General features: G+C 46.9%; 1 protein-coding gene and 1 non-coding gene across 2 annotated transcripts in view; one reads left to right on the forward strand and one right to left on the reverse strand.

Moving 5' to 3' along the window:
- Positions 1–768: 768 nt before the first annotated feature.
- LOC116272116 lies at positions 769–827 on the reverse strand. Its single transcript, XR_004180829.1, has one exon. It is a non-coding gene; the product is annotated as a U7 small nuclear RNA (small nuclear RNA).
- A 5,321-nt stretch (positions 828–6,148) lies between these two features.
- The window catches only part of GALNT2 (polypeptide N-acetylgalactosaminyltransferase 2), a 217,855-nt gene continuing 198,935 nt past the window's right edge, over positions 6,149–25,068 (forward strand). Inside the window, exon 1 of the mRNA XM_003893785.4 lies at positions 6,149–6,357. Coding sequence (XP_003893834.2) covers positions 6,232–6,357 — 126 coding nt within the window. The 5' untranslated portion in view covers positions 6,149–6,231. The remainder of the gene's footprint in view (positions 6,358–25,068) is intronic.

Here is a 25,068-nt window from a genome sequence, read left to right on the forward strand (position 1 = left end):
CTTACAGTGGAGAATGGTATTTAGAAACCAAGATCTGGGTGCAAGGGGTGCTCATTGCTACTGGGATATTATTAATTAGTGCCCTTTAAGTGGACAGATCTAGGAAATATATATGCATATTTATTTAAATATGCATACATATGAGCATAGATATGTGTGTGTATATGAAATAATGAGTTCATACTGCTATCTCTAATTCCAAATCTACTCCACAGGAATCTTTCTTGCATGCTTCCATCCATACTATATCTCCCTTCTTCCATAGTGAAAATCCTGGCTCCCCAAAACAATGTATTTTCTGATTTTCTCAATTGCATGCTATGCATAAAATAATTTAATTGCTATACCCATAACACTATGAAAAAAATAAAGGGTTTTAAAATTCCAGTTCTAGTCTGAGCACATAGCTGGCATACTTTGTTTAAAGTTATGAATATTGATTTTTTTAACCTTTATATTATTCATTTATAATGTAATGGAATTCAGATATTTCTGTTTGAATTCAGTTTTTATTCCTCTCCCCTCAGCTTTCTTGATTTTATTTTGTTTTTTTTTAATATAGAGAACACTATCATGTTTCCAAAATTTAAGCCTGGAAAAACAGTATACTCAAAGAAGCATCAATTCTCCTATCCCTTCTACTTTTCCCTCCCACCCCTTCTAGGTAACCAATTCAATTGCTTTCTGGTTTACCACTATTGTGTACGTGAGTGTGTATGTGTGTTTTGCCAAAATACTCAGATACATGTATCTTTTCTTTTCTGCATGGAGTGTTTTCCAGTGAAAACCAGCAAACCTAGACAAGTTCTAAAAGAGCTATAACACTTACATGTATGTTTTCTAGTCCCTTCTTTGTCACAGAAAATGTAGCAGATGATATACACCCTACTGCAACTTCCTTTTTTCATTTAACAAAATATCCTGGATATTACCCTATATCTGTTCACAGATGTCGTCCTTATTTTATTTTATTTTATTTGTAGTCTTGCCAACAGAATGTTTTGTCAAGCTTTTGATTTTTTTACCTGTTTGATGAGAGGATAAATAGTATGTTTTGTAGTTTTAATTTACAACTCTATTACGGGAAAAGTTTAATGTCTTTTCATATGTTTATGGACTCTTTGTAGATCTTTACTATGAATTGTCTGTTTATGCTTTTCCTCATTTTTTATAGGAGATTTGGGGTTTTTCCTTAATGTTTAAGTACTTTGTATGTCAGAGATATTACCCTTTTATCCATAATGTTGTGGAAATAACTTCTCCCAACTTGTCATTTGTGGTTTTTTCAAATTGTGACAAAATACACGTAACATAAAATTTACTATTGTAACCATTTTAAGTGTATAATTCTGTGCCGTTAAGTACATTTACCATCCATCTCCAGAATGTTATCATCCCCAACTGAAACTCCGAACTCATAAACAATAATGAGAACTCCCCATTCCCCTCTTCCTCAAGCCCCTGGTGACTGCCATTTTACTTTTTGCCTCTACAATTTTGGTTACTGTAGGAAACTCATGTAAGTGAAATCATTTGGTATTTGTCTTTTTGTGTCTCACTCATTTCATCTAGCATATCGTCCTCAAGTTTCATCCATGTTCTGGTATGTGTTAGAATTTTCTTCTTTTTTAGGGCTGAATAATATTCCACTGTACGGATATACCACAGTTTGTCCATTTATCCATTTATCTGTTGATGGACATATGTGTTGTGCCACCCTGTGGCCACTGTAAATAACACTGCTATGAATGTGGATGTACAAACATCCGTTTGAATCCCTGCTTTCAATTCCTTTATGTATACAATCAGAAATGGAATTGCTGGATCACATAGTAATTCTACATTTAATTTTTTGAGGAAGCACTACACCATTTTCGACAGCAGTGCACAAGGGTTCCAGTTTCTCTACATCATCACCAACACTTGTTATTTATTTATTTATTTATTTATTTATTTATTTATAAAATGGTTTATAGGTTGGGCGCAATGGCTCATGCCTGTAATCCCAGCACTTTAGGAGGCTGAGGCAGGTGGATCAGGAGGTTAGGAGTTCAAGCCCAGCCTGGCCAATATGGTGAAACCCTGTCTCTACTAAAAATACAAAAATTAGCTGGGCATGGTGTCACATGCCTGTAGGCCCAGCTGCTCAGGAGGCTGAGGCAGGAGAATGGCTTGACCCCAGGAGGTGGAGGTTGCAGTGAGTCGAGATTGTGTCACTGCACTTTAGCCTCGGTGATAGAGCAAGACTCCATTTCAAAAAAAAAAAAAAAGTTTTATATAATAGCTATCCTAATGGATATGAAGTGGTATCTCACTGTGGGTTTTTGTTATGTTTTTTTTTTTTCCATAATCAACACTGGAGGTACATTACAGTTTGTCCTCATGAATTCTAGTTGTTCTCATGAGATACATTTTGTCTTTGTAGTTTCAACTTTGCCTTTGAAGTGCGCCATGTCACATCTAGCTATTCTTCTGATTCCCAGGTCTACAAACTACAGTGACTTCAGACGTGCCCCATGTACAATGGAAAGGCTTCCATAACCTGTTTTCTTCTACCTCTAACATTGTCTAAAGTTCAATCTCTATCATAGATCCTTTATTTCATCAAACTAATAATGATTTTACTTTGCAGATCAAATCCTAATGATATATAATTGATAAGTGTTTAGGAAGTGAGGTTTTGGGCTATAAATTGTTCCTCTTCATCTCATGTAATGCTTTTTGGCCTACTCTACTTTGTTGGATATCAGAATTACAGCACCTGCTTTTTTAGAGTTGGGGTTTCCTTTATGCCTACATTTGAAAATCTTTTCTTTTAAAGGGTGAACTGAGCCCACTTGTAAATTGGTATGACTGATGTGGGTTGGTCTCAGCTCTATCATATTGTTTCCTATTATAACTACTGCATCACTGTGCTACACTTACTGTGTTTCTTTCATTATTTGGTATGTATTCTTTGCTATTTTTAGAACTTTTGGGGTTTTAGAATAGGGTTTCCAATATTTGGGAATATGTATATTTTTAGTGATTTTTACTTATATTTTTAATATATTACCCTTAATTCCTATTTTTTGTTTCTAACCTTTTAACATCTGGTCTGTCAGTTTTATATGGTATCCTTTCACTCCTACCTGCTACTGATATTGCAGACAATGATATTATTCTATTTTCCCTTCGCTCTTCCCCTTCTCCTCCAGTTGTCATTAGTTGCACCTGTTCTAAGTTTATCAGAAAGTATAATGTGTATACACTATTCTTTCACCTACTGAATATACAAAATGTTCTCCACTAGTCACTCTGCTGGCTTCCTCAGCTGTCTCTTGGTTGGAGGAAGCTCATTCTCTAAGAGTACTCATGAAGGGCCCATGTGTGTGATGTTCTCTGAATTTTTGCATTCGGGTCACATCTCTTTGCCTATAACCTTGACCCTTGAGAGCTGGGGTATAAAAATCACTGCCTGGTACTTTTTTTTTTTTTGTGATGGAGTCTTGCTCTGCCACCCAGGCTGGAGTGCAATGGCGTGATCTCAGCTCACTGCAACCTCTGCCTCCTGGGTTCAAACGATTCTTCCACCTCAGCCTCTCAAGTAGCTGGGATTACAGTCACCTGCCATCACACCCGGTTAATTTTCATGTTTTTTTAGCGATGGGGTTTCACCATGTTGGCCAGGCTGGTCTGACCTCAGGTGATCCACCCACCTTGACCTCCCAAAGTGATGGGATTACAGGCGTGATCCACCATGCCTGCCCTGCCTGGTATTTTTGTTCCTTGTTAATGCTGCGCCACAGTTGCCTGGCTTTGCGTGTTGCTGTTCAGAAGTCTGATGCCAGCATAAATTTTTATCTCTATAAGCAATTTGATCTTTTTTGCCTTTAAAATCTAATCATTTTACTAAAATATATTTTGGAGTTGATAATTCCAGATCATTTCCCAAGGTACATGGAAGTCACTTTTGACATGTACATTTAAATTTTCCCTTATTCCTGGATTATTTTCTGGGGTTATAGTTTTAATATTAATTAGGTTTTATTGTTTAATGTTTGTACTTTAGGGACTCCAGTAACGTGTGTTTCGGTCTTTCTTTCCTGGCTTTTATTTTAACCTCTTCTCTCTGAACCTTTTTACTTCTATGTTTATATTATTTTCAATTTCTTGATTGTTTTCTTGCCATTCTTCGGTGTCCTTTTACATATTTTCATTTGAATATATTCTCCCTTGGACATCTTATAATTATTCTTTGTTTCTGGGATAGTTTTTGTCATTATTTTCAATTTCCTTCTTGAATTTGCTCAACCCTTGTTGCATTTCTTCCTAATTTTTGTCGTTATGTCTTTAGTTTTTGAAATTTCTTATTCTAGCTGTGTGTGTGTGTGTGTGTGTGTATGTGTATACAAATACATGACACTTTGTTCAGTTCGATATGTGGTATTACAATTTTCTTATGCTTCATGGTTTTTATTGTGGGGGTTTTCATCAGCGAAAATGTTATGATTTATTTTTTTATCATCAGAAATGTGATTATTCTTCTGTTTTCTTTTTGCAGAATCTTTATATGCAGTTGATTTGATGTTTTTCTGTTACTAGTCATTTTGAGGCAGGGTTCCCAGTTCAAGAGTGTTCTCTTTTATCTGTGTACTGAAATGCAGTTTTTAATAGATAATGTTGGTGTTTGGGGAGGGGACTGGTGTTTTTTTTTATTTCTGCAGGATTTGTAATTTTCCCTTCTGACTTCCTTCTTTCCCTTCATTGCCAGGCCTCTGAAGGACATTATCTTTTTTGTATTTATCTGACTTTTTCCCAGAAGCAAGGCTCCTTCAAGGCTCCCACCTCTTGTCCCATTTTCTTTCAAATCTCTTCCCTTGATCAACAAGGCACCTGACCTCTGTTCAGTTTTTAGTTCTTGGTGTTGGACTTTCTATTTATAAAGAGATGACAACCCTGTACTTCACTTAAGTCATTGGTAATAGTGGAGGGAGCTCAGTTGGAATTTGATGTCTTCTCTTTCTTCTACTTAAGTAATTTAATGTTCAGTTCATGGTATTCTCTCTAAGTAATGCTGAAGGCTTGTTTGTTTTTGTTTCGTTGAGGATATGGGTAGGGATATATTCAGGCAGCTGCCATTATCCTCTGAGAAGCTCCTGCAACATTTAACATATCAAGTTCTAAGTAAAATTTCTCTCTTCCTTAGGAAACACTGGAAACTACGTGTTACAAGGGCATCACCAAGGTTAACAGATTCTGTTACAAGACAGATCGTTTTCTTGTATCATTAAAGATGCTTGGTGTGCTTTTTAAAGAAAGCAATGAATAAGAATGAAAAGATTTTAAACAATATCTTATTGCTTTCTTTCTTCTTCATTTCGCGTTTATTGAAAAGAACAACTCTACCATTGATAGCTCTGTCACCCACAGAAAAATGTTCTTTTGAAAATTACCTTCTCAGTTCCTACCTCAAAACCTCCACATCTGCCTAAATAGATAAATAAAACCGATACCAGCGGGTCAGGAATGTTTTGCTGCAAGATTAGTGAGAAAACTGCAGCAAGCAGCAGCAAAGTCGGGTTCAGGCGGGCGGTTTGCACCAAAAACTCAGGTCAGTTGACCAATAAGAGCAAGCCCGTTAAGGGTCTGAGGTGGCCCCAAAGACCAAGGCTGAAGAGGTGACAGTCTGGGGAGGAAGCGCCGGGGCCACTACCGCCCCCGTAACCGAGAGGCCCCGTGTGCGTGAGCAAGGCTCTGTGCCCACATGTGCGCGCGCTCCAGACGGGTCCCGGGGCAGCCACCTGTCACTCACGGGGGAGGGGGCGGCCGGCGGGGGGAGCACGCTGAGGAGGCGGGCGGGCGGGCTGGCGGGCGGCCGGGGGCGGGGCGGCGCCCAGGCCCTCCCGACTGAGCCCGGCGTGCTGCAGCCATGGAGACGCGGCAGTCCCCTCCCGCGCCCCGCGCCCCGGCCCCCGCAGCCGCAGCCGATTGGTCGCCCTTTGCTCCCTGACCCCCTCACCGCCTCCGAGGCCGCCGCTTCCTGCTCGGGCGCCGCGCGGCGCCGCCGGCCCGGGGCGGAGCTCGGGCGCCGAGTGCGCGCCGCCGCCAAGCAGTAGCCCCGCGCGGGAGGAGGAGCCGCCGCCGCGCCCTTCCCCTTCCTCCGCTCCTCCCCCGGCCCCCACCGCGCCCGCGGCCGGCCCAGGCAGCACTCGCGAGCAGCGGCGGCCCGCCGGCGGCCGAGTTAGGAGAATGCGGCGGCGCTCGCGGATGCTGCTCTGCTTCGCCTTCCTGTGGGTGCTGGGCATCGCCTACTACATGTACTCGGGGGGCGGCTCCGCGCTGGCCGGGGGAGCGGGCGGCGGCGCCGGTAGGAAGGTGAGTGGAGCGCCCTGCCGCGGCCGGGCCCCTGCGCCCACCCCCACCCTGCGCCCCTGTCCCCTGCCGGCTCCGCGCCGCCCCTACGCTCCTCCGCCCGGACCTCCGCTCGAGCCGCCCACCCCCGTCCCGGGCCTCCGCGCCAAGTGCCCAGGGCAGGGGTGCACCCGGCCCCTCTGCGCACGCCGGGCTCGGAGAGGGCGGCCCCCGCAGCCTTTCTCACCCCTCCGCCCCCTCTCGTGGACGTCACCCCTCTCTTTGCTCGTCGTAATTCGAGTCTTGTCCGGCTGCCGGGAGCCCCATCCCCTGCCATTGGAAGTTTAGGGATGGGGGTGTTGGGAAACACAAAGGGGGTGGGGAGGAGAGGAGAGAGAGGCGACCGCCTTTCCAACGCGTCATGTACAGCGGGAGAGAGGAGTCCAAGTTTCTTTTCAGCCCTTTGATACCAGCGGCTGAAAATCCTCGTCCCTTTCCCCCTGTCACTCCGCGGGGCGTGGGTTCCCTGTTTCTGCCACCTTCTTTGCCCTTTGCCTTTTGAGGGGCAGGGGCGGCCACTCCCGTGCCAACTAAAGCCCCAGGGCCCGTGCGAGCCGGGGGCTAGTGCGCCCCTGCGCCCCGAGCGAGGCCAGTCCCGGCCGTCCCCTTGCGGTCCCAGTGTTACCCTCTGCCCAACCGGGCCCCCGGCCCTCCCGCGCGAGGAGCCGGACGTGGCCTCCTGCGCTTGCATTTTCCATCCCCACTCCCCGCTTCAGGGAGAATCCTTCTTCTATGGATGTGTTTCTAAGCTGCTCCGGGGGCCGAGTGATCCGGCTATGGGGACCGTGTGAGCCGCTCTGCGGTTCCGCGCCCTCGTCCCGCCGCTCCGGCTGGTCGGGCCCTGGGCATTCGGGAGGATGCTGAGCGCTGATTGGAGCCGGGACGGCGCGGTCCTGCGGCCGGCCGGGAGAGCAGGGCGTCGGGCTGTGGGCTGGAGCATGCCGGCTGGGGACGTTTGTAGTGTTTTACTGGCTCCTTGGCTTTGAAAGCAGCGTTCTCTTTTCCTAATTCCTGTAACCCTCGTTACCGTGACATTTAGTGTCACCGCAAACCCAGGAAATTCTGAGTTAATGGAGATGGACAACGGGTGATTGGGTTGGAACAAGAGAGTGGTATGCTGAAACAAGCCAGAGGGAACTAACTAGATGAACAGACTTCACTTCTGAAGTCAGACCCCTAAATGTCCACGCTGGGGTTTGGCTGCTTCAGAGCTTTTTTCTTTGCTTCATTCATTCATTCATAGCCGAAGATGTTAGGTGGAATGAGTGCCTTATTTGGTTTCTGGTAAATTACATGGATTTGTGAAATAAAGCCGTCTTTCCACGTGCTGAATCGGCCTAGCTTCTGAGCTGACACTGTACTGTTAGCGCTGTTTTTGTAAAAAAATGGTATAGGTAGTATATGTATGCGAAGACTTGGTTTATTCTTGAACAGCAAAGAACATGCAGCCATCAAAAGTCATGCAGTCCATTCAGAGATATAATCGTGTCAAACTGGAATGATTTTTTAAAACTTTGTTTCCCAGTAAACTGTGCCTTGGCCACTCTGCATAGCCTGGTGTGCTGGTGAGACCTGGCAAAGCTTTCTGCCTTTCATGCAAAGAAAACCAAACACATTAAGCCACCCTTGGCGTTTCTCTTTCCTTAGTCTGCCACTTTCATTAGTACACGTGATTAGAAACAGCAAACGTACTTGTTCGCCTCCCGGAGGCTGATTCCTCACTCTGGTGGGCTTCAGTTGCTGGATGGTGTGAGGGGTCTTCCATGCAGAAGGCTTCAGACACTCCTGAAGTGTGTGATTCTTAGTTTTTCTTTATTTTTTATTTTTTTAAAGAATTCCTGGTGGCCATATGGAAAGGTACGGAGACCAGGTAGAAAAAGTGGGGGAAATGAACAATTACACATAGATTGGTGATTTGGGATTCTATTCTTTCTGTCAACGAACCATAAAATTTAATCCTAGTCCTTAGAATACTTTAGTGATTTGTCAGTTGAGGAAGAGGTGTGTAAATGCAATAGCTTTTGAAATTGCAGTGGAGGACTCATTAACTTTGTGTGGTGGACCCTGGGAAGATGGTTTCTGAAGGGGGTAAATAGAGCCCTGATCTATAGGGCTGACATATAGGAATGCCTGATCCTATAGGAAATCGTGATCTATAGGAAAATGCCTGATCTATAGGAAAATCGTTTAGTCCTCTTTCCTCCCCAATTGTTTCCATGGATTTAGACACTAGAAGTGTCTCTAAATTTAGTTCATTCTCATACCAAAAAAAAAAAAAAAAAAAAAAGCACGTGGTTTGTTTGGCTTGTAAAGCATGGACATAAAAAAAGATAGCGGGCCATGCACAGAAAGGCAGAATTTAAAAGCTTGCTATAGTGTTTTAGAGATAAGTGGACCTATATTTTTTCTCTTGCCTCATACTGTTCAAGTCAGGGCTCTCATTCCATATTTAGCCAATTTCTGCACATTCTAACGTTTTTCATAGGGTACAAGGCTGCAGTATGGGGCTTTGGGGATCGTTTGAGGGGAGTCCAACTAGGATTTCTGCTGCTTCAGCAGCCCAGCCCAGGCTTGTCATTGTGTGCCCTGCCTGTTAAGTAACTCATCACAGAACTGTTATTCTCCACTTGGCAAAACCCAGAGAGCCAGCTCACCTCAGATTGCAGGTTTAATAAACTAAGCAGGAGGGAGCGCTGAAAACCAATCTCAGGCACTGCCGCACAACTCAGGACTCAACACCCAGGTTGAGGACATGTCTGTTAAAGCAGTTTATGCAAAATATTGTTTAAAATTACATTTCATTTACATTTGTGTCCATACCCTTTCCCCCCATATTTTACTCTTTCCCCCTAAATTAATGATTTGCACTTCAAGGGTTCCTATCCTTTGAGCTTCTTAAATGCTTTAAAATTTTAAGCATGTTAAGTCTCCCCTGGGCTTTGGTATGCTGGCAGTGGATGGAGCCGCAGAAGAGTGGAAGGGATTTCTCTGGAAATGAAGCTGCCTGTGGGTGGAGTGTGGCTGTTTAGGGTGGAAAGGGAAGGGTTTTCTCTCTGCTGTGTGTGTGTGTGGAGCCCGAGACCCCTTGCCTGTGCGCCCGCATGCTGAGAGGTAAGGGACAGTGTTAGTTGAGGGACATGATCCAGAGCCCTGGGAGCCTGTCCACTTTGCACAGTAGCATCACCCTTATTCCCTGAGCTGGCACAAGTCCTGTAGCCCTTGCCCGAGAGTCCAAGTGTGGGGGACTTTAGGTGGGATCTTCTAGGAATCATGGGGGGAGGCGGGCAGGTTATTTCTTGGAACAGTGAAGGACCTTGCCGGGCTAGACCATGGTACACATGGAAGGGAACGTTAGGGTGTAAAGTTGGAGAAATTCAGAACTAAATTGTAACAGGCTTCAAATGCCAAGCTAACTTGTTGGTTCTTAATTTGGGAACCAGTAATGTTTCTGAGCTAGTAGTAGACATTCAAATAAAGGGAAATGGCACAAATCCACTTATTGGCGTTGAGTGAGACCTAGCTGTTTACCTCTTTGTGCTTAGTGACCTTCATGGATGCATTGAACCTCTCTGACCCTCAGTTTCCTCATCTTTGCTGTGGGAATAATCATTCTTACCTCACGGCCTTGTTTGGAGAATTAAATACTGTTCATGGGTACTGAATAACTGCTATCTCTAAAAGAGGAAAATGAAAAAGTAAAAGCCTGAATATCCCCTTGAAAGTATAGTGAACCGGGAATCTTAAGTTCACGATATTCCTGATATACTTCTTGCTTTCTGGAAAATGGTTGTCTTTCTTTTTTTTAATCCCTCATCCCCACCTCTGAGATTGATCTGACTGGTTTGTTTGGGGTTTGGGCTCTGAATCTTAAATGCTGTTAGAGACGGACTTTTTGGGAAGTTGTCCAGACACCATGCCAGCTCTCTCGTACCCAGTTGTGGTGTCAGAATGGGGATCTCAGTAGTGGGCAGCCATCAGGAATGTGGGTGGAGGGTGCAGCTTGCCTTGGTGGTTAGGCATTTGCAGTGTCCACCAGTGGGTGGACGTGTCTGAGTAAGGGGTTCCGGTAGTGGGATCCCAGGTTCTGAGCTCCACCACTCTCCCTCTGTATCCTTGCCCCTTTTGTTAGAAGGGCAGGTCGCTGTGATCACTGGAAGCATGCGTGACTTGAGGTCGAGCCTGGGACCCTCATGTGGTTTAATGGGTATCAAAAATCTGTGAGCGTGTCTGGGTGGATGCGGAGGGGCACACCAATACCACTCCTTGCCACCTATCATCAGTTTGGCGTTTAAAGAAAGTCCACTTGAAGTGAGAGTTTGAAGTTGACATAGGGAGGACAGTAGCAGGGAAAACCACTGTGTAGCCAGATCATCTGACAATGTCACTGGAACATAAATTTCTCTCTTTAAAGAAAATAAAGTTTCCCTATTCTGGACTGAAGTTGTGGCTGCCTCCGGGTCAGCAAACATAATGGAAACAGATTGTGTGACTGCTAAACAGTGCAAAAGTAACGAGCTCTTCCCTAGACCCTTGAGCAAAATGGAAAAGCTGCTGCTACACCCAGCACGGAGTGGGCTCAGCTTGCCCAGGCTCTGCGGACCTTGGGGTGGGGGACACCTGGGAGGCTGGAGAAGGTTTTCTGAGTCCTCAGGCCCACTGTCAGCTTCTCCACCCTAGCTCCTGTTTGGATGAGTGATGGATGAGTCGTTGGTTTCCCATTTGGAACAGAGGGAGAGGTGGTCAGAAAAACGATGGGAGAGGGGTGGGGGAGATAGGGTCAGGGAAGACGTAGTTTCTTCTTGCTACTGCCCATGTTTCTCAGGGCTTTGGGGAGAGGGAAGTCAGTTTGGGAAGATACTGATTTTAGTGTCAGAGCAGGCAAGGCCACTGTTCTGCCTAACCTCTAGCAAGTCCAGAGGCAGTGGGGCTTAGTGAGAGGAGGTGTGGTGGGGCGGGGAGTGAGGCTGCCTGGGACAGAGAGACAGGTGTACGCAGGAGTTGACTGTGAGGCTCTGGCTGCGATCCCAGGAAGGGAAGCTAGGTATTCCTGGGAAAAGCCTGTGAAGTCTCCTGGAGCGCCCAGCCGAATTCACGTGATGAGAAAACACCCAAACCTGGCCAAGTTTGCGCTCCCTGTTCATTTTTGTGCTTTTGTCCTTGCGAAGCCTCTTCTGGAAGCTCTGTGTGGGTGATGCTGAGCCGTGCAAGTCAGTGGATATGCAGATGGAAACACAGTGGCATAGCCATGCCACACACATGTAACAGTGAGGCACTTCCATGCTGGTTGGCACGTATGCCTTGTCTTGAGGTCCCCCGAGTGCCCTCCAGTTCCTAGCTGCTCTGATCTTTCCTTGGGATCTCTTTCCCATGTTCAGCAGTAAAAAGGTTGAATCCTGCCACTTGAGGGGCCTCTTGGACCCACTTCTGTGCCTGTGCCATAGTGAATGTGCTGATTGTCACCCCTGAAAATGTGCCACTTGGATAGAAGGAGGCCTAGCCCCACTTCCGTGATGGGAACAATCCCTTTTCCCCTTGAGTAAGTCTTCGATTTGGTGTTACTGTTGAGAGTCCTGGTTCCACCATTGTAATCTTGTGGCCTTGCCTCTAGACTGCCTTATGGGTGAGGTGTTTTTAAGGAGAAGCGATGTCTTGGTACTTCCATATGCAAACCCTCCTGAACGGGTCTCGGGTAGACTGGGCCTGGCGGGGAACTCTCCTCTCTGGAGAATTACATTGAATTCATTGGTGTGTGCTCACCAGTGATCACTCCTGTCCTTAGAATGAAACTTGACCTTGTTCTCTTAACAGTGTGAAGATTCCCTCACCTTGGGCCTGTGCTTGATCTTCATGATGAACCCAGTGTGGAGTTGGCAGGAAAGCTGTCTTCAGATTACCTGCCTAGTCCAGAAAGCCTCTCCCACCTTTTTCTATTGTAAACCATGGAAATAAACGGGAACTCAAGGCACTAACCTGTCTTCCCTGATGGGCGCCCACCTTTCTAGGGTTCCCTGCTCTAAGCAGGTGGCACTGTGCTCCTGCCTGGCTCTTGCCTCCTGCAGCACAGGGTGAAACACTGGCATTTTTGCACTTAGTCATGTCTACTAGTACGGGCCCCAGAAGCATGGGGTGTTTTCTGTGGATTAGGTTTCTTAGCATGCTGAAATGTAGATGACAGTGATTCATCAGGGCCGGATTTGGAGAAAAACAAAAACTGTCACCTAGAATCTCACTCATAGGCTTACATTTCAAAAGCTTTTCCAGGCTTTTTAAGTTAAGTGACTTTTCCAAGGTCACAGACCTCACAGGTGGCAGACCCAGGGTTGTCTGGTGGAAGCGATCTCGTCAGGGCCTCTGGAGGCAGTGGGGTTTTTCTGCAACTCCTGGCCGAGGGTTTCTGGCAGCCATCAGTGAACCTGGCTTACTCCTGCTCCCTGGGCCTCCCATGTCCCTTCCTTGCCTCGGCAGTGCCCTCGTACTACGGCCTCGTTTGGAACGTTCCTGGAAGGCATCTTGGAGCAGATGCGCATTCGGTAATGCTTTGATAGTAGTGCTGGTCTGTTTTGCTTTTATTTTTTATTTTTTATTTTTGAGACAAAGTCTCACTCTTGTCATCCAGGCTGGAGTGCTGTGGCATGATCTCGGCTCACTGCAACCTCCACCTCCTGGGTTCAGGCGATTCTTGTGCCCTAGCCTCCTGAGTAGCTATGATTACAGGCGCCTACCACCACCCCTGGCTAATTTTTGTATTTTTAATAGAGACAGGGTTTCACCACGTTGGCCAGGTTGGTCTCAAATTCCTGACCTCAGGTGATCCACCCACCTCGGCCTCCCAAAGTGCTGGTATTACAGGCGTGAGCCACCACGGCCGGCCGCTCTTTTCTTCATTTTTACCTTTTGCTCCATGGAATTTGTGTTCTTACCTTCCAGGCCTCTGCCTCTCCTGAAGGCAGCAGTCCTCAGCTGCCTCTTCGGAAGGAGCAGAGATTAAAACTGGCTCTGGTTCTTTTCACTGATTCTTTGAATGAGTATCTCTTGAGACCCTCCTATGTGCCAAGCACTGCTTGAGTGTTTGGGAGTGCACCAGTGGTTGTAACAGACATGAAATCCTTGTGGTCTTGGAGCTTTCATTCTAGTGGGGAGCTGTGGGGAGCCAGACAGTAGATACAATGTCAGTTACGTAGCGTGCAGAAAGGTGCTATATGCTGTGGAAAAAACAGAGCAGTGTGTGGGGATTAGGAATCAGGGCGGAAGGGTAGTTGCAGTATTAAAGTGGTGATGACATAGGCTCATGGGGAAGGCAGGATTGGAGCTGAGACTAAGAGGGAGCCATTGTGGTTCCCTCGGCTTCATTGGCAGCCCCTGGTGTCAGCTTTGTCCAGCCTCTTTTTCGGTGATCTCTCTACTCCTTGGTTTCTTTTGCTAAACAAACGAGCCAGTTTTCTTTCCCGAAGGACGTTGCCTTTGGTTGGCTAGTGGTGGAGTTTCCCTCCATGCTGTGGACATCTTGGTCACCTGTTCTCGTTCTCGTCTCCTCGATGAGGCACGAACGCATCCTGGTTAAAAGGTTGTGTGTACTGTCATAATCGCTTCCCTTACTACGGACCTGCATCTGCCCGAGCAGTTTAATTTGCTGATCAGCTTTGTAGAATATGCTTGTGGAACAATCTCATTTCTTGATTCCTGAGCCGACTTCTGTGAAGCGCCAAGTTGGATTGGGTCAGTCATTCATTGTTAGGTGCACTGTGGAAGAACACTGCACATTCTTAAAGTGCTTTCTGCACATATTGCTGTTTAACGAGGAATCCCCCTAGGTCCCTGTGGGCTTTTTCCAGGACAGGATTTCCACTGTGATGTGATTTTTGGGAGTTGCTGGGAGGTGGGAGTGGGGGTTGTTGATTCATGTTTGCAGGAAACCAGAGATCAGATGCCTGCCTGGTACCCGGGCTTTGGAGATGGGGGTTATTCTTGGCAATGTGGGTAACACTGAGCTTCTGTGATTGATAGTATTGTACTTGGGAACAATAAAGTGGAGATGTGACTTCATCACCCATAGCCACTTAGGGAGTTGGAACTGTGGGAAGTTGTAGCTGGTCCTGGTTCTCAAGGTGAGGGCATGCAGGTGCTTTTCATAGAGGCCATTCTCATTTATGAGGGGTCATTAGATATTTTATGGGATTGGTAGTTACCAATCCCATAAAACCATTGAGATGGTTAGGCACCCAGCGTCCAGTGTACTTCTGGATAAAACAAGTGGAGCATTTACATGGTGGCAAAAAGAACAGGTGATTTGAGAGGCCTTCGCATTCAAGAGTGGCCATTGAGGTTTCTTCCTCTCTGCGTCAGAGACTGGCCCAGGGAGTGAACTCTTTTCTTCCTGACAGGGTGCTGTCCTAGAAAAATGACGCACTTCAAATGAAGGGTCTTTCTTAGCTAAATTGCCCTGTGAGAGCTTGAGGAGCCAGTGCAAATTAAAGGCCTGTGTTTTGGAGATGCCCATAAATTAAGTACTCTGTTATCAGGATTTGGGTAAGTGTAGATGACTGTTGGGTGGGGGGATTTGTATGGCTGTCCTGGATGATGAGAGGGTTGGCCTAGCCTGGGATGCCTCCCAGTCTCATTGTCTTACTCCTTCCTGCCTCTAGGGCTTTCCCCTTGACCTAGATGTTGAGCTTTTGATCTGTGACCTTTGAAAGGCCTGCTCTGCCGCACTGTCCTTCCCCTCCCGCCCTTGTCCTGCCCCATCCCCTGTGCCAGAGAGCTCACTTAGTTGTCTTCTTGTCTCACTTTAGATCATCACTAATTTCCCCTGTGTCTGGAATACACCTTTTTCATCAATTCTGAGAGGCCATTATTTGTCAAACATGCCATTATTTTGTGGACCACTAGGAAAGAAAAAACACTGTCCATTGAACTGTGACACAATGGGCTCTTATCAGTTGGCGTTCTTATTTTCTACTTATTGAAAGAGCTCTTTCAGACTGAGACATCGATTTTTCCATATATCACTCTCGGGCATAGATAGATACAAAGGAAAATATAAGTGAAATACATTGAGCAAAGTGTTCTAAAACTTTTTCAGAGTCCAAGCACTCTGAGTCACTTTTTTGACTCAGATGTTAGTGCCTATTTTCTTCAGAGTCATCCACTGTGCCACCAAGAGCGCTGGTGATGTAGCATTTCCTGAGGAAAATAATCCATAAAAACACTGAGAGCCATTGGTTCTGGACTGTGAAGACAGCGTGGCAATTAAGTCGAGGTAGCCAGCTTTTGACTCTTCTGGGAATTTTGCCTAACTCCTCAATTTACCATCCATTCCTATCCCACCATGATTTGTTTTTTAGGGATTAAGAGTGCTTGCTTCATTGTTGTTTCTGGGATTTTCTTCTAAGTCATTGATGTGTATGTCCTGCAGATTTGGATGATTGAGCATGGGCTGGTAATAATGCATCATGGGCCTCGTCCAGCCCATAGCATTGACGACATCATTGATCGTGAGCCGCATTCCAATTGGGGGTGGCTGAAAAAAGGGCATCTCAGAATTGACCAATTACAGCCTTTCCTTTTCTCATGTGTCACACTGCAGTTGGGCCTTCATATCTGCAGGTTGCACATCTGCAGATTCAACCAACTTTGGGTTGAAAATATTTGGGGAAAAAAATAAAAAGTAACACTACTAGAATAAAAATAACAGATTTAAAAACCAATACAGTATAACAACCATTTACCTAGCATTTGCGCTGCATTAGGTATTATAAGTAATATAGAGATGATTTAAAGTGTAAGGGAGGGTGTGTGTTAGGTTATATGCAAACATTACACCATCTTATATAAGGGACTTGAGCATCTGTGAATTTTGCTATCCTTGGTCGGGGGAGTGGGGTTCCTGGAACCAATGTTGAGGATACTGATGGATGACTGTACTTGCTCACCTTTATAAGAACTCGGCTTCAAGCCTTCTGTCACTGGTAAAGAAGACTGGGAATCCTCCTTTTAATGTGTATGTTTTCACCTGTTTACTCCTGAGTCCCAGAATCCACATCAACCGAAGTTGTTCTTCTGGTTTTTATTTTTGACAGAGCAGCTGATGAGCTGATGACTATGAACCCATTCAGAAACATTTTTGAGCTTTTTTTTTTTTTTTTTTTTGTGGTAGGGTTTGGCTCTGTCACCCAGGCTGGAGTGCAGTGTTGTGATCATGGCTCACTGCAGTCTTGACTTCCTGGGTTCAATCTATGCTCCCACCTCAGCCTGCCGAATAGCTGGTAGCACAGGTGTACGCCACCACACCCAGCTAACTTTTTTGATTTTTTTTTTTTTTTTTTTGGTAGAGATGATGTCTCACTATGTTGCCCAGACTGGTCTTGAACTCCTGGGCTCAAACAGTCTTCCTGCCTCAGCCTCCCAAAGTGTTGGGATTATAGGTGTGAGCCACTGCGCCCGGCCTTGAGCATTTTCTGTACACAGGTTACCAAGTTGAATGCTGGCATCTGCAGGGGAACGCTTACAATCACTGAACAAACCAACATATTTTGAGAGGGAGACTTTGATTTAAAATTAAGGGTAAGTTGAACAAGGACTGAATAAGTAGATGAAATTAAGGCAGTTCCTACTTTATTAGTGGTTATATTATTCAAAAATCCTTATTTTTTTTTTTTTTTTTTTTTTTTTGAGACGGAGTCTTGCTCTGTGCCCCAGGCTGGAGTGCAGTGGCGCGATCTCGGCTCACTGCAAGCTCCGCCCCCCCGGGTTCCCGCCATTCTCCTGCCTCAGCCTCCCAAGTAGCTGGGACTACAGGCGCCCACCACCTCGCCCGGCTAATTTTCTTGTATTTTTAGTAGAGACGGGGTTTCACCGTGTTAGCCAGGATGGTCTCGATCTCCTGACCTCGTGATCCGCCCGTCTCGGCCTCCCAAAGTGCTGGGATTACAGGCTTGAGCCACCGCGCCCGGCCCAAAAATCCTTATTTTTTAAAGAACAATACAAACTGTGGATACAATGTGTCATATTTGGGGGAGAATCATGGAGGAAGCCAGATGCGCTGTTGAAGTTGACCAGTGGATTCATGGAGTTCGTTCTACTGTTTTATTTTTGTGTACTTTTGAAAAGTTCATTTAAAAAATTTAAAAAGAGATTTCCTGATGTATGCAGCATAAATTAAAGAAGTAGCTGAAAACTAGTATTTTTGTAAAAAGCAACTGTAAGGGTTTGTGATCGCATTAGTCCAGAGGTGCTTCGGCCTCACACCTCTTCTGTAGTTTGGGATATTCCACAGATATTTTCGTAGGGAGCTTCAGAGGTCACGTTAGATCCTGGCTTAGTACCTATATCACCAGGGAAGCAACATTGGTTGCTGTTTCTTCTGTGAGGAGTATCTACATTCTTTGGAAATTGCTAATCCTGGTGCAGTCTCTGGTGGTAGAGAATGAGCTCAGGTGGTCTGTGAGATCACTTCTGCCGAAGCAGACTGCCCTGTGGACCAAAGACCCTGTTACCCACCCGAGTTCACTGTAGATGTTTTATTTCATTTTATTTATTTATTTTAGAGTTAGGGTCTTACCCGGTCACCCAGGCTGGAGTATAGTGGCATGATCATGATCATAGCTCGCTGCAGCCTCAAATTCCTGGACTCAAGCGATTCTCCACTTCAGCCTCCCAAGTAGCTGGAACAACAGGCGTGAGCCACTGCGCCCAGCCAGATGTTTTATTGTCTTGACTACACCATTCTCATTTGCCAGGCACCTCTTTATGTTCAGTCTTTCTGCCAGATTTTTCACTCATGCTAGGCAGCTTTGCTTGCGGTTATAAGCTGTCCTTCAGGAGCTGTGGATGACTTAGGAAGCTGAGTGGGAGACCATTAATAAATATGTGTTAGTCCTTTTTGTTCTCCCAACAAGATATTAATGCTAAAGGCTATTTTATGTGGTATTTGTAAATGAGAGATTTCAGCAAATTATGATACTGTGTGTCTTCTGTAAGGTGTAATTCCTAGTACTTCAAATTTATATCAGCTTTGTCTCTGAGATGTCTGGAACGCTTTAGAGCCATTGCTCATTTATCTTGCTTTTCAGCATGCCTGGGAGAATGAACAGCTGGGGAGAAAAGAACAGCTTTTCTTCCCACATTCACACACAGTTTCTGATGGACCCGAAGGTTATTAGCCTGCCCCACGGGTCATGCAGTAGCAAAGTTGGGACTAGAATTTCAATGTGCCTTCACCTGCCTAAAATATGGCTCTGGAGAAAGTCAGCCCTGGCTGTCCTGGTCTTAGAGCTATGGTTTGTGAAACATCAAGTTACAAATAGCAGGTTTCCCTTTTGCTGATGCAGAACTGCAGCTTCAGGCTTGGAAGGTGCTGATTACTGGGGCTGGTGATCATCTACTAAACCTTTATTGAAACTGCTGATGTGGATGACCGAGAAGCAGAGAGCTGGGAGGAGAATGTAATTCAAGTCTGGGTTCTTGGGTGGTCTAAGCTCCAGGCCTGAGGCTGGCTGTCATGAAAGGAACGTAACTGTGGCTGTCCAGGCCTCATAATTGGGCTCATAGAGGCAGACAGGGGCTCATGAGGAATGTCCCTATGCCAAGGGCTGCTGAGGCTCGGCCTCTGTGTGCGCTTCATTAACTTAGAAGCTCACACGTTCTTATGGATCAAGAAGTAATCTGGGTCACTAAGCATTTGCCTAGGAAGATGTGAGTTGGTTGTCCTTTGTTTTAGAAAGAAAAGGAATAGAGGTAAAGTTTCCCCTCTTCCTGGTAATCAGTGTGACTTGGCATATGTCATAATTGCTGTAGTATTTGTATCTAAGACATACGTTTTATTTTAGAGTATTTTTCTCCTCATCTGGCAGTGGAGAGTGTGTGGAGTCATTTTCCTTGTGCTGGCCCCGGAAGGGTATTTTTGATGATCTAATAAGGATCTAATTTTTTTTTCCAGTGTTGCAAAGTGCCGACATCATTATCAAATGTGCCGTAGTTGTTTGGAAGCAAAGCTCTTATCCGCCGTATGAGTTTTTATTTTAGGTTACTGTGGAGAAGGGGACGCCTTGGTGGAGGACTGATGTGTGTTCAGAGTCGGAGCTTTCTGCAGAGATTCAAGTCCTGTTGACCTAGGGAGCAGGCCTTGACATCAGGCCCGGTGCATGAAGCAGTGTGATGTCCCAAGCAGTGGTTGCTCTGACCACTTGCCCTTTAGATCTTGGTGCCAGAGGGAAGGTCTAGCATCAGCAGGTTGCCAGGGTGACTCTGTAAATCCATAGTGGGGGCTTTGGAAGCAGTTTTGCCTGTTTCTGTCCGTAGCCTTTTTTGACGCAGACACCCAGGAGGCTTGTGCATGGGAGCTCTTGGTGGACAGCTAGATCTGAGTGTCTTTCTGGGGCTGCTGTGACATGGCAGAGAGGATGCATAGCACATGGGCCACTGGCCTGGGCTCCAGAGCAGACTCTGAGTGTGCATTCTGGCTTATCCAGTTAACTCTGTGGCCTCAGGCAAGTCACTTAACCCTTCATTGCCTCAGTTTCCCCATTCACCTATCATCAGGTTGTTCAGTGATGAACAAATTAGTTTATGTAAAATGCTCAGAATGGTGCCTGGTACATACATAGTAAGTGCTTAAAAGTGTTAACTGCTGTTGAATGTTAACTGTCACTTTAAAGGCGGGGAGGTGTTGACACGGGTTCTTGGGGGAAGCTGCACCAGTGTGCTCTCACACCACATGTGACACGTCGCAGGCATTCACGAGCCCAGAGGCTCCTGTTCCCCCGCCAGAGCCAGCCTCCTCTGCCAGGTTTAAAGCGAACCAACCTACTTTCCTCGAAAGCGCCTCCAGCCTCCGCAGACCATGCCTGAAACAGGCGTTCCTAGGTAGGTGGGTTGTCTTGGAAGGAGTGTGAGGATGAAGGGGCTCCTGCAGCCCTTTGCTTCTTCCTCAGGTGGGGAATCTGAGCCCCAGACAGCATGAGGAAGCTGGGCAGGGTCCCCCAGCCAGCTGGTGTGAGGACCGAGTGGCCCCTGGCGGTCTGCAGGTAGCTCTGGGGCAGAGCCCTTTCCCCATCCAGTGTTCGGTGGCCGGCAGATTATTTCCCAGTTCCACCCTTAATCTTTTTCAGCTCGTCTTTGAAAAATTATACGGGGATATGGTTTTTAAGTGCGTGCTGTTTAATTTTTTAATACTCTTATTGGCAACTGAATTTTTCAACATCTTGAGCTGTTAACTATCTGAATATAGCGTGTTATTTGAAAACTTTTCTGCAAGGTTTTAATTAGTAAATGTTCTTTCATTAGTTCAGTTTCTGGCTTGCTTTTGAAACTGTAGGTGAGTGACAAGTGGAAGACAAATTAATAATTGTGGCAATGCAACAAAGCCCCCCTGTGAGGGCTGAGGACTAGTTCTGTCAGTTAGCAAAGTGTTCCTGTGGCTTTGCTGATGGCTCTAATTAAGACAACTCACAACTGGATTGCAGATCAATAGATACACTCTGTGAAGATTTTAAGGAGGAATAACCTGTGTAAAAACCCGGATGTTTGGTCGTGATAACCATGACGAGGAAGGATGGCACAGTGCTTGGGAGCCTGGCCTGTCACGTTAGACCAGGTTCACATCCTGCTGTTACTATGGAGTAGCTATGGGACACTGGCTTGCCTTTCCTCATCTGGAAAAGGGAGTTAGTGAGCTGGTGAAGATGATGCTGACGAGCTTAGTAAGGGCGTTTATTTGTGCTTGCTCCCGCTTCCCGCAGGTACTTCTGGGGCCGGTCTGGCTCAGCTTCTCTGACCCAGGAGGGGTCTTTCTTGGAGCAGACCTGTAGGTCATTGGTGACATCAGGTGTGAATTTTTGGACTAGGAGTGTCAGTCGGGTGCAGAGGCCCGTGGTGAGGCAGGCTTTTCCTTCCTTTTTCTCTGGTCCGTGTCTCTCCTTTGGGCCATGTGGAATTGCCTTCTGTCTGGGAAGGTCTCTGTTTCTTTGTGTAAGGTGAAGCTGTGGTGCTAAATGAAGCCGGTGTCACATTTGGGTTACATTTTTAAGGTTCTCTAATTGGTCAAAGTGCTGTGTAAGTTCCCAGGGGCACCATAGAACAAAGCAGGCCTAATGGATTAATGGATGTGATTGAGTGAACTGATGGGTTGGTGATTTCGTGGGTGTCCGGCTTTAAGCCCTGCCTTACCTTTTCAGTTCCACAGCCATTCAGGCTGCTCATGTCTTCCTAGGGCCTCTGGAGCCAGCCCACGTTAAGAGAGATCTCCAGTGCGGCATTCCTCCTGCAGCGGGCTCTCCTTGTCCCTACTTTCTTAGTGCTGAGTCAGAGGAGAGTACCTTTTATCATTTCTCTATTATTTATTTATTCCAGGAAGGGAGTGTAGTGGTTGTCAGGAGAGGGAGGCACACATATAAATCGTGGACAAAGCGTAGAAACCTAGCCATTGCCCCTGCTCAGAGGAAGTCATACACATGGAACGTACACACTGGAGTGCTAGTTAGGCAGCTGGGATGATAGAGCAGGGGATCCAGGCTGATACATCAGGGGAGCTTGCAGAGAGAATAGGGGATCCAGGATGATAGAGCAGGACCAGGACAGCTGTGGATGGAGCAGGGCAGCTGAATAATGGAGCAGGGAGCCAGGATGATGGACAGGGAGTCGGGTTGATGAACTGGGATGATGGAGCAGGGAGCTTGGATGATGGAGCAGGGAGCTAGGATGATGGAGCAGAGCAGCTGGGATGATGGAGCAGGGCAGCTGAGATGAAAGAGTAGGGAGCTGGAATGATGGAGCATGGCTGTTGGGATGATAGAGGAGGGAAGCTGAGATGATGGAGCAGGGAGCCGGGATGATGGAGCAGGGAAGCCGGGATGATAGAGCAGGGAAGCCAGGATGATGGAGCAGGGAGACGGGATGATGGAGCAGGGAGCCCAGATGACGGAGCTGGCAGCCGTGATGATGGAGTGGGGAGCGGGATCATGGAGCAGGGAGCCAGGATGATGGAGCAGGCAGCTGGGATGATGGAGCAGGGAGCGAGGATGATGGAGTGGGGAGCTGGGATGATGGAGTGGGGAGCCCAGATGATGGAGCAGGCAGCTGGGATGATGGAGTGGGGAGCAAGGATGATGGAGTAGGGAGCTGGGATGATGGAGCAGGCAGCTGGGATGATGGAGCAGGGAGTGGGATGATGGAGCAGGGAGCCAAGGTGATGGAACAGGGGAGCCGGGATGTTGGAGCAGGCAGTTGGGATGATGGAGCGGGGACTGGGATGGTGGAGCAGGGGGCCCAATGATGAAATAAGAAGCCAGGCTGATAGAAAAGAGGAGATGATCTGAGAAACAACTTTGAAAGGTCACATGCGGCCCCCTGATGCTTGCAGTATGTTAAAATATTTGAAGATTTAGAATCCTCATTTTAAGGCATTGATCTTTCCTTCAGAAAGCCATCCTTGCTGTTAAATGGTGCCCAGAGAGTAAGGAGATGGTCAGCTCTGAGCATTTAGTTTCTTCAGAGGATGACAGTAGGGGGTTACTCTGTTTTTACTGGGAGTATCTGGATTGTTCAGGACCAACTAAAACTCTGTAAGAAGGATTAGAAATCCTGGTGGGCCTCTGTTAGCCCTTCCCCTGGGAGGGGGCTGGAGGGGGCCCACTGTCTGTCCTCTGACCTGAGTGCAAGCTGAAGGAAGTGGTGCCTGCTGCATGTGGAAGAGCTAGAGACATGGATGGGCCTGAGCTCATCTCCACCAGCACCCCGATGTTGGTGTACATGCCTGTGAAGGTGGGGGTCTGCACTTCCAGGAGCCCTCCCCCTTTGCGTGTCACTTTGGACACCTGAGATTTCCCTGATCTACCTGGAGCCTCTGTGTAATTTTTAATTTGATCCCCTGCGTCCCACTAGACTGTGAGTGTCTTGAGGCCAGCACAGGCTTGGCCCCTCCCACAGCAGGGAGGCAGTGGGGAGCCAGGCTAACATGGGCCCAGGGAAGTACATTCTGGAAGGAGGGCAGGGTGGGGGACGGTCATGCCAGTATCAGACAGTGTGAAGCGGGGCTCCATGAGGGGTGAGTCCTCATCAGGAAGGGCTGAGGAGGGGACCTATGGGTGAGGCCTGGTGACCAGAGTGATCCAGTGTGGCAGAAGGCTGTCTGGTCTTGGAGAAGATCCTGTGCAGAGATCCTGGCACCAGAATGAACTTGGCATATCTGGGCAACCCGAGGAGGACAGGCTGGTGAATGAGACGTGAGGTCAGCAAGGCAGCTGGGGGATGGTGAGCATTTAGGATCTTATTTTGTCTGCCTTGGCACTTCCTGTGTCTGGCTCAGCACCAAGACCTTGCTAGACGAGGCAGATGAGGCTGAGACTGGTGGGCTCAGGGGAGAATGGCTGAGAGCCAGGGTTGTGGAGGGTCTACCACGGAGGGGACCATGCCGCACAGGTTCAAGGCATCCCTGGCCCCTGGCCCCCTCCTACTCTCCTTCAGCTGTTCGCCTGCTGGGTGACTCAGCTATGAGCTACCAAGTCATTTTGCCCTTTTCTGCTGGGATCTGCATGCTGAGTCTCTGACTGGTAACATGCTGTGGTTTGGTAGCATGCTTGGTAGTCGACATCATTTCTGGGTGCAAGTCTGGCTTTTTCTCCCTGGTGCAGGGTGAACATGGGATTAGGGGAGACAAGAATGTCTGCTTTTCCGTCCAGACATGCTGCATTGCTCTCGCAGCTTAACAGACCCTAGCTGTATTTGTAAGTTAAGCCCTTAAATCCTTGTGCACTAAAGGTGGAGGTGCCGTTTCGTCTCCGAGGAGTGGAGAAAGATTGTGCAGGGATGCTGAGGTATAGGAGAGAGCTGATGAGGAATAGAATCATCAGTTGTTTGTAAGCAGTCTCATCTCTTCTGGCTGTCTTTAGCAAAGGTTTTTATTATTAACCCTCCTTTCACCACTGTGGATGGCAGACGTACCTGATGGCAATAACTGAAGCATACACTGACAGTGACCCTGTGGGGCAGACGTACCTGAATGTGTGTTTGGAGTTTTGAGGTAAGGAATCCGGGAGTGGCCAACCTGGAGATTCATTCCTTGTTTATGAGGAACGTCTGAGCTCCCATCCTGTCCCGTGGAACACGGGTCATACGGATGAGTGAGGCCCTTTGTTTTGGGTTAAATGAAGGTTTCCCTGTGGAGGCTGTTAAAGGATGCTAGGTGGAAATGCTGTTTATAAACCACAGGCCTCAAGCGGTTGCAGTTTTCCTGCCCAGTCCGCTGCCACTGGGCCATCCTTGTGTGCAGGTTTCCCACTCATAAGCCCCTGTGTCTGATGTGCTGGCTCTAGGTCTCCTTCAGCTTCTTGGACCTGGTGCCATCCCCATAGAAGTTCATTAGGGGTCTGGCATGATCCAATTCATCACTGGAAAATGGTTCTGAATGTAGGTGGTAATGTTTACGATTGTCTAGGTTGAGGTCTAGGGCAGTCTACTGTTTAGGGAAGGGGGGTTCTCTTATTCATTGCATTTTGGATCTTCTGGAGCTCCTTCTGGCTGGTTACTTTAATGCTCTATACTTTAGCCAACCACTTACAAAACTGTTTTGATACGCCACTGACTTCTGGTGTAGACGTTGGGAGTGAAGGATGTTTGACAGATGGGATTTAGATGGATTTATGTTTGTGAAATGTTGGGGAAACCCGAGGCAATACCTGGAGC

Source organism: Papio anubis, chromosome 1 (genome assembly GCF_008728515.1).
Source record: "Papio anubis isolate 15944 chromosome 1, Panubis1.0, whole genome shotgun sequence".
Classification (NCBI taxonomy): Eukaryota; Metazoa; Chordata; class Mammalia; order Primates; family Cercopithecidae; genus Papio; species Papio anubis.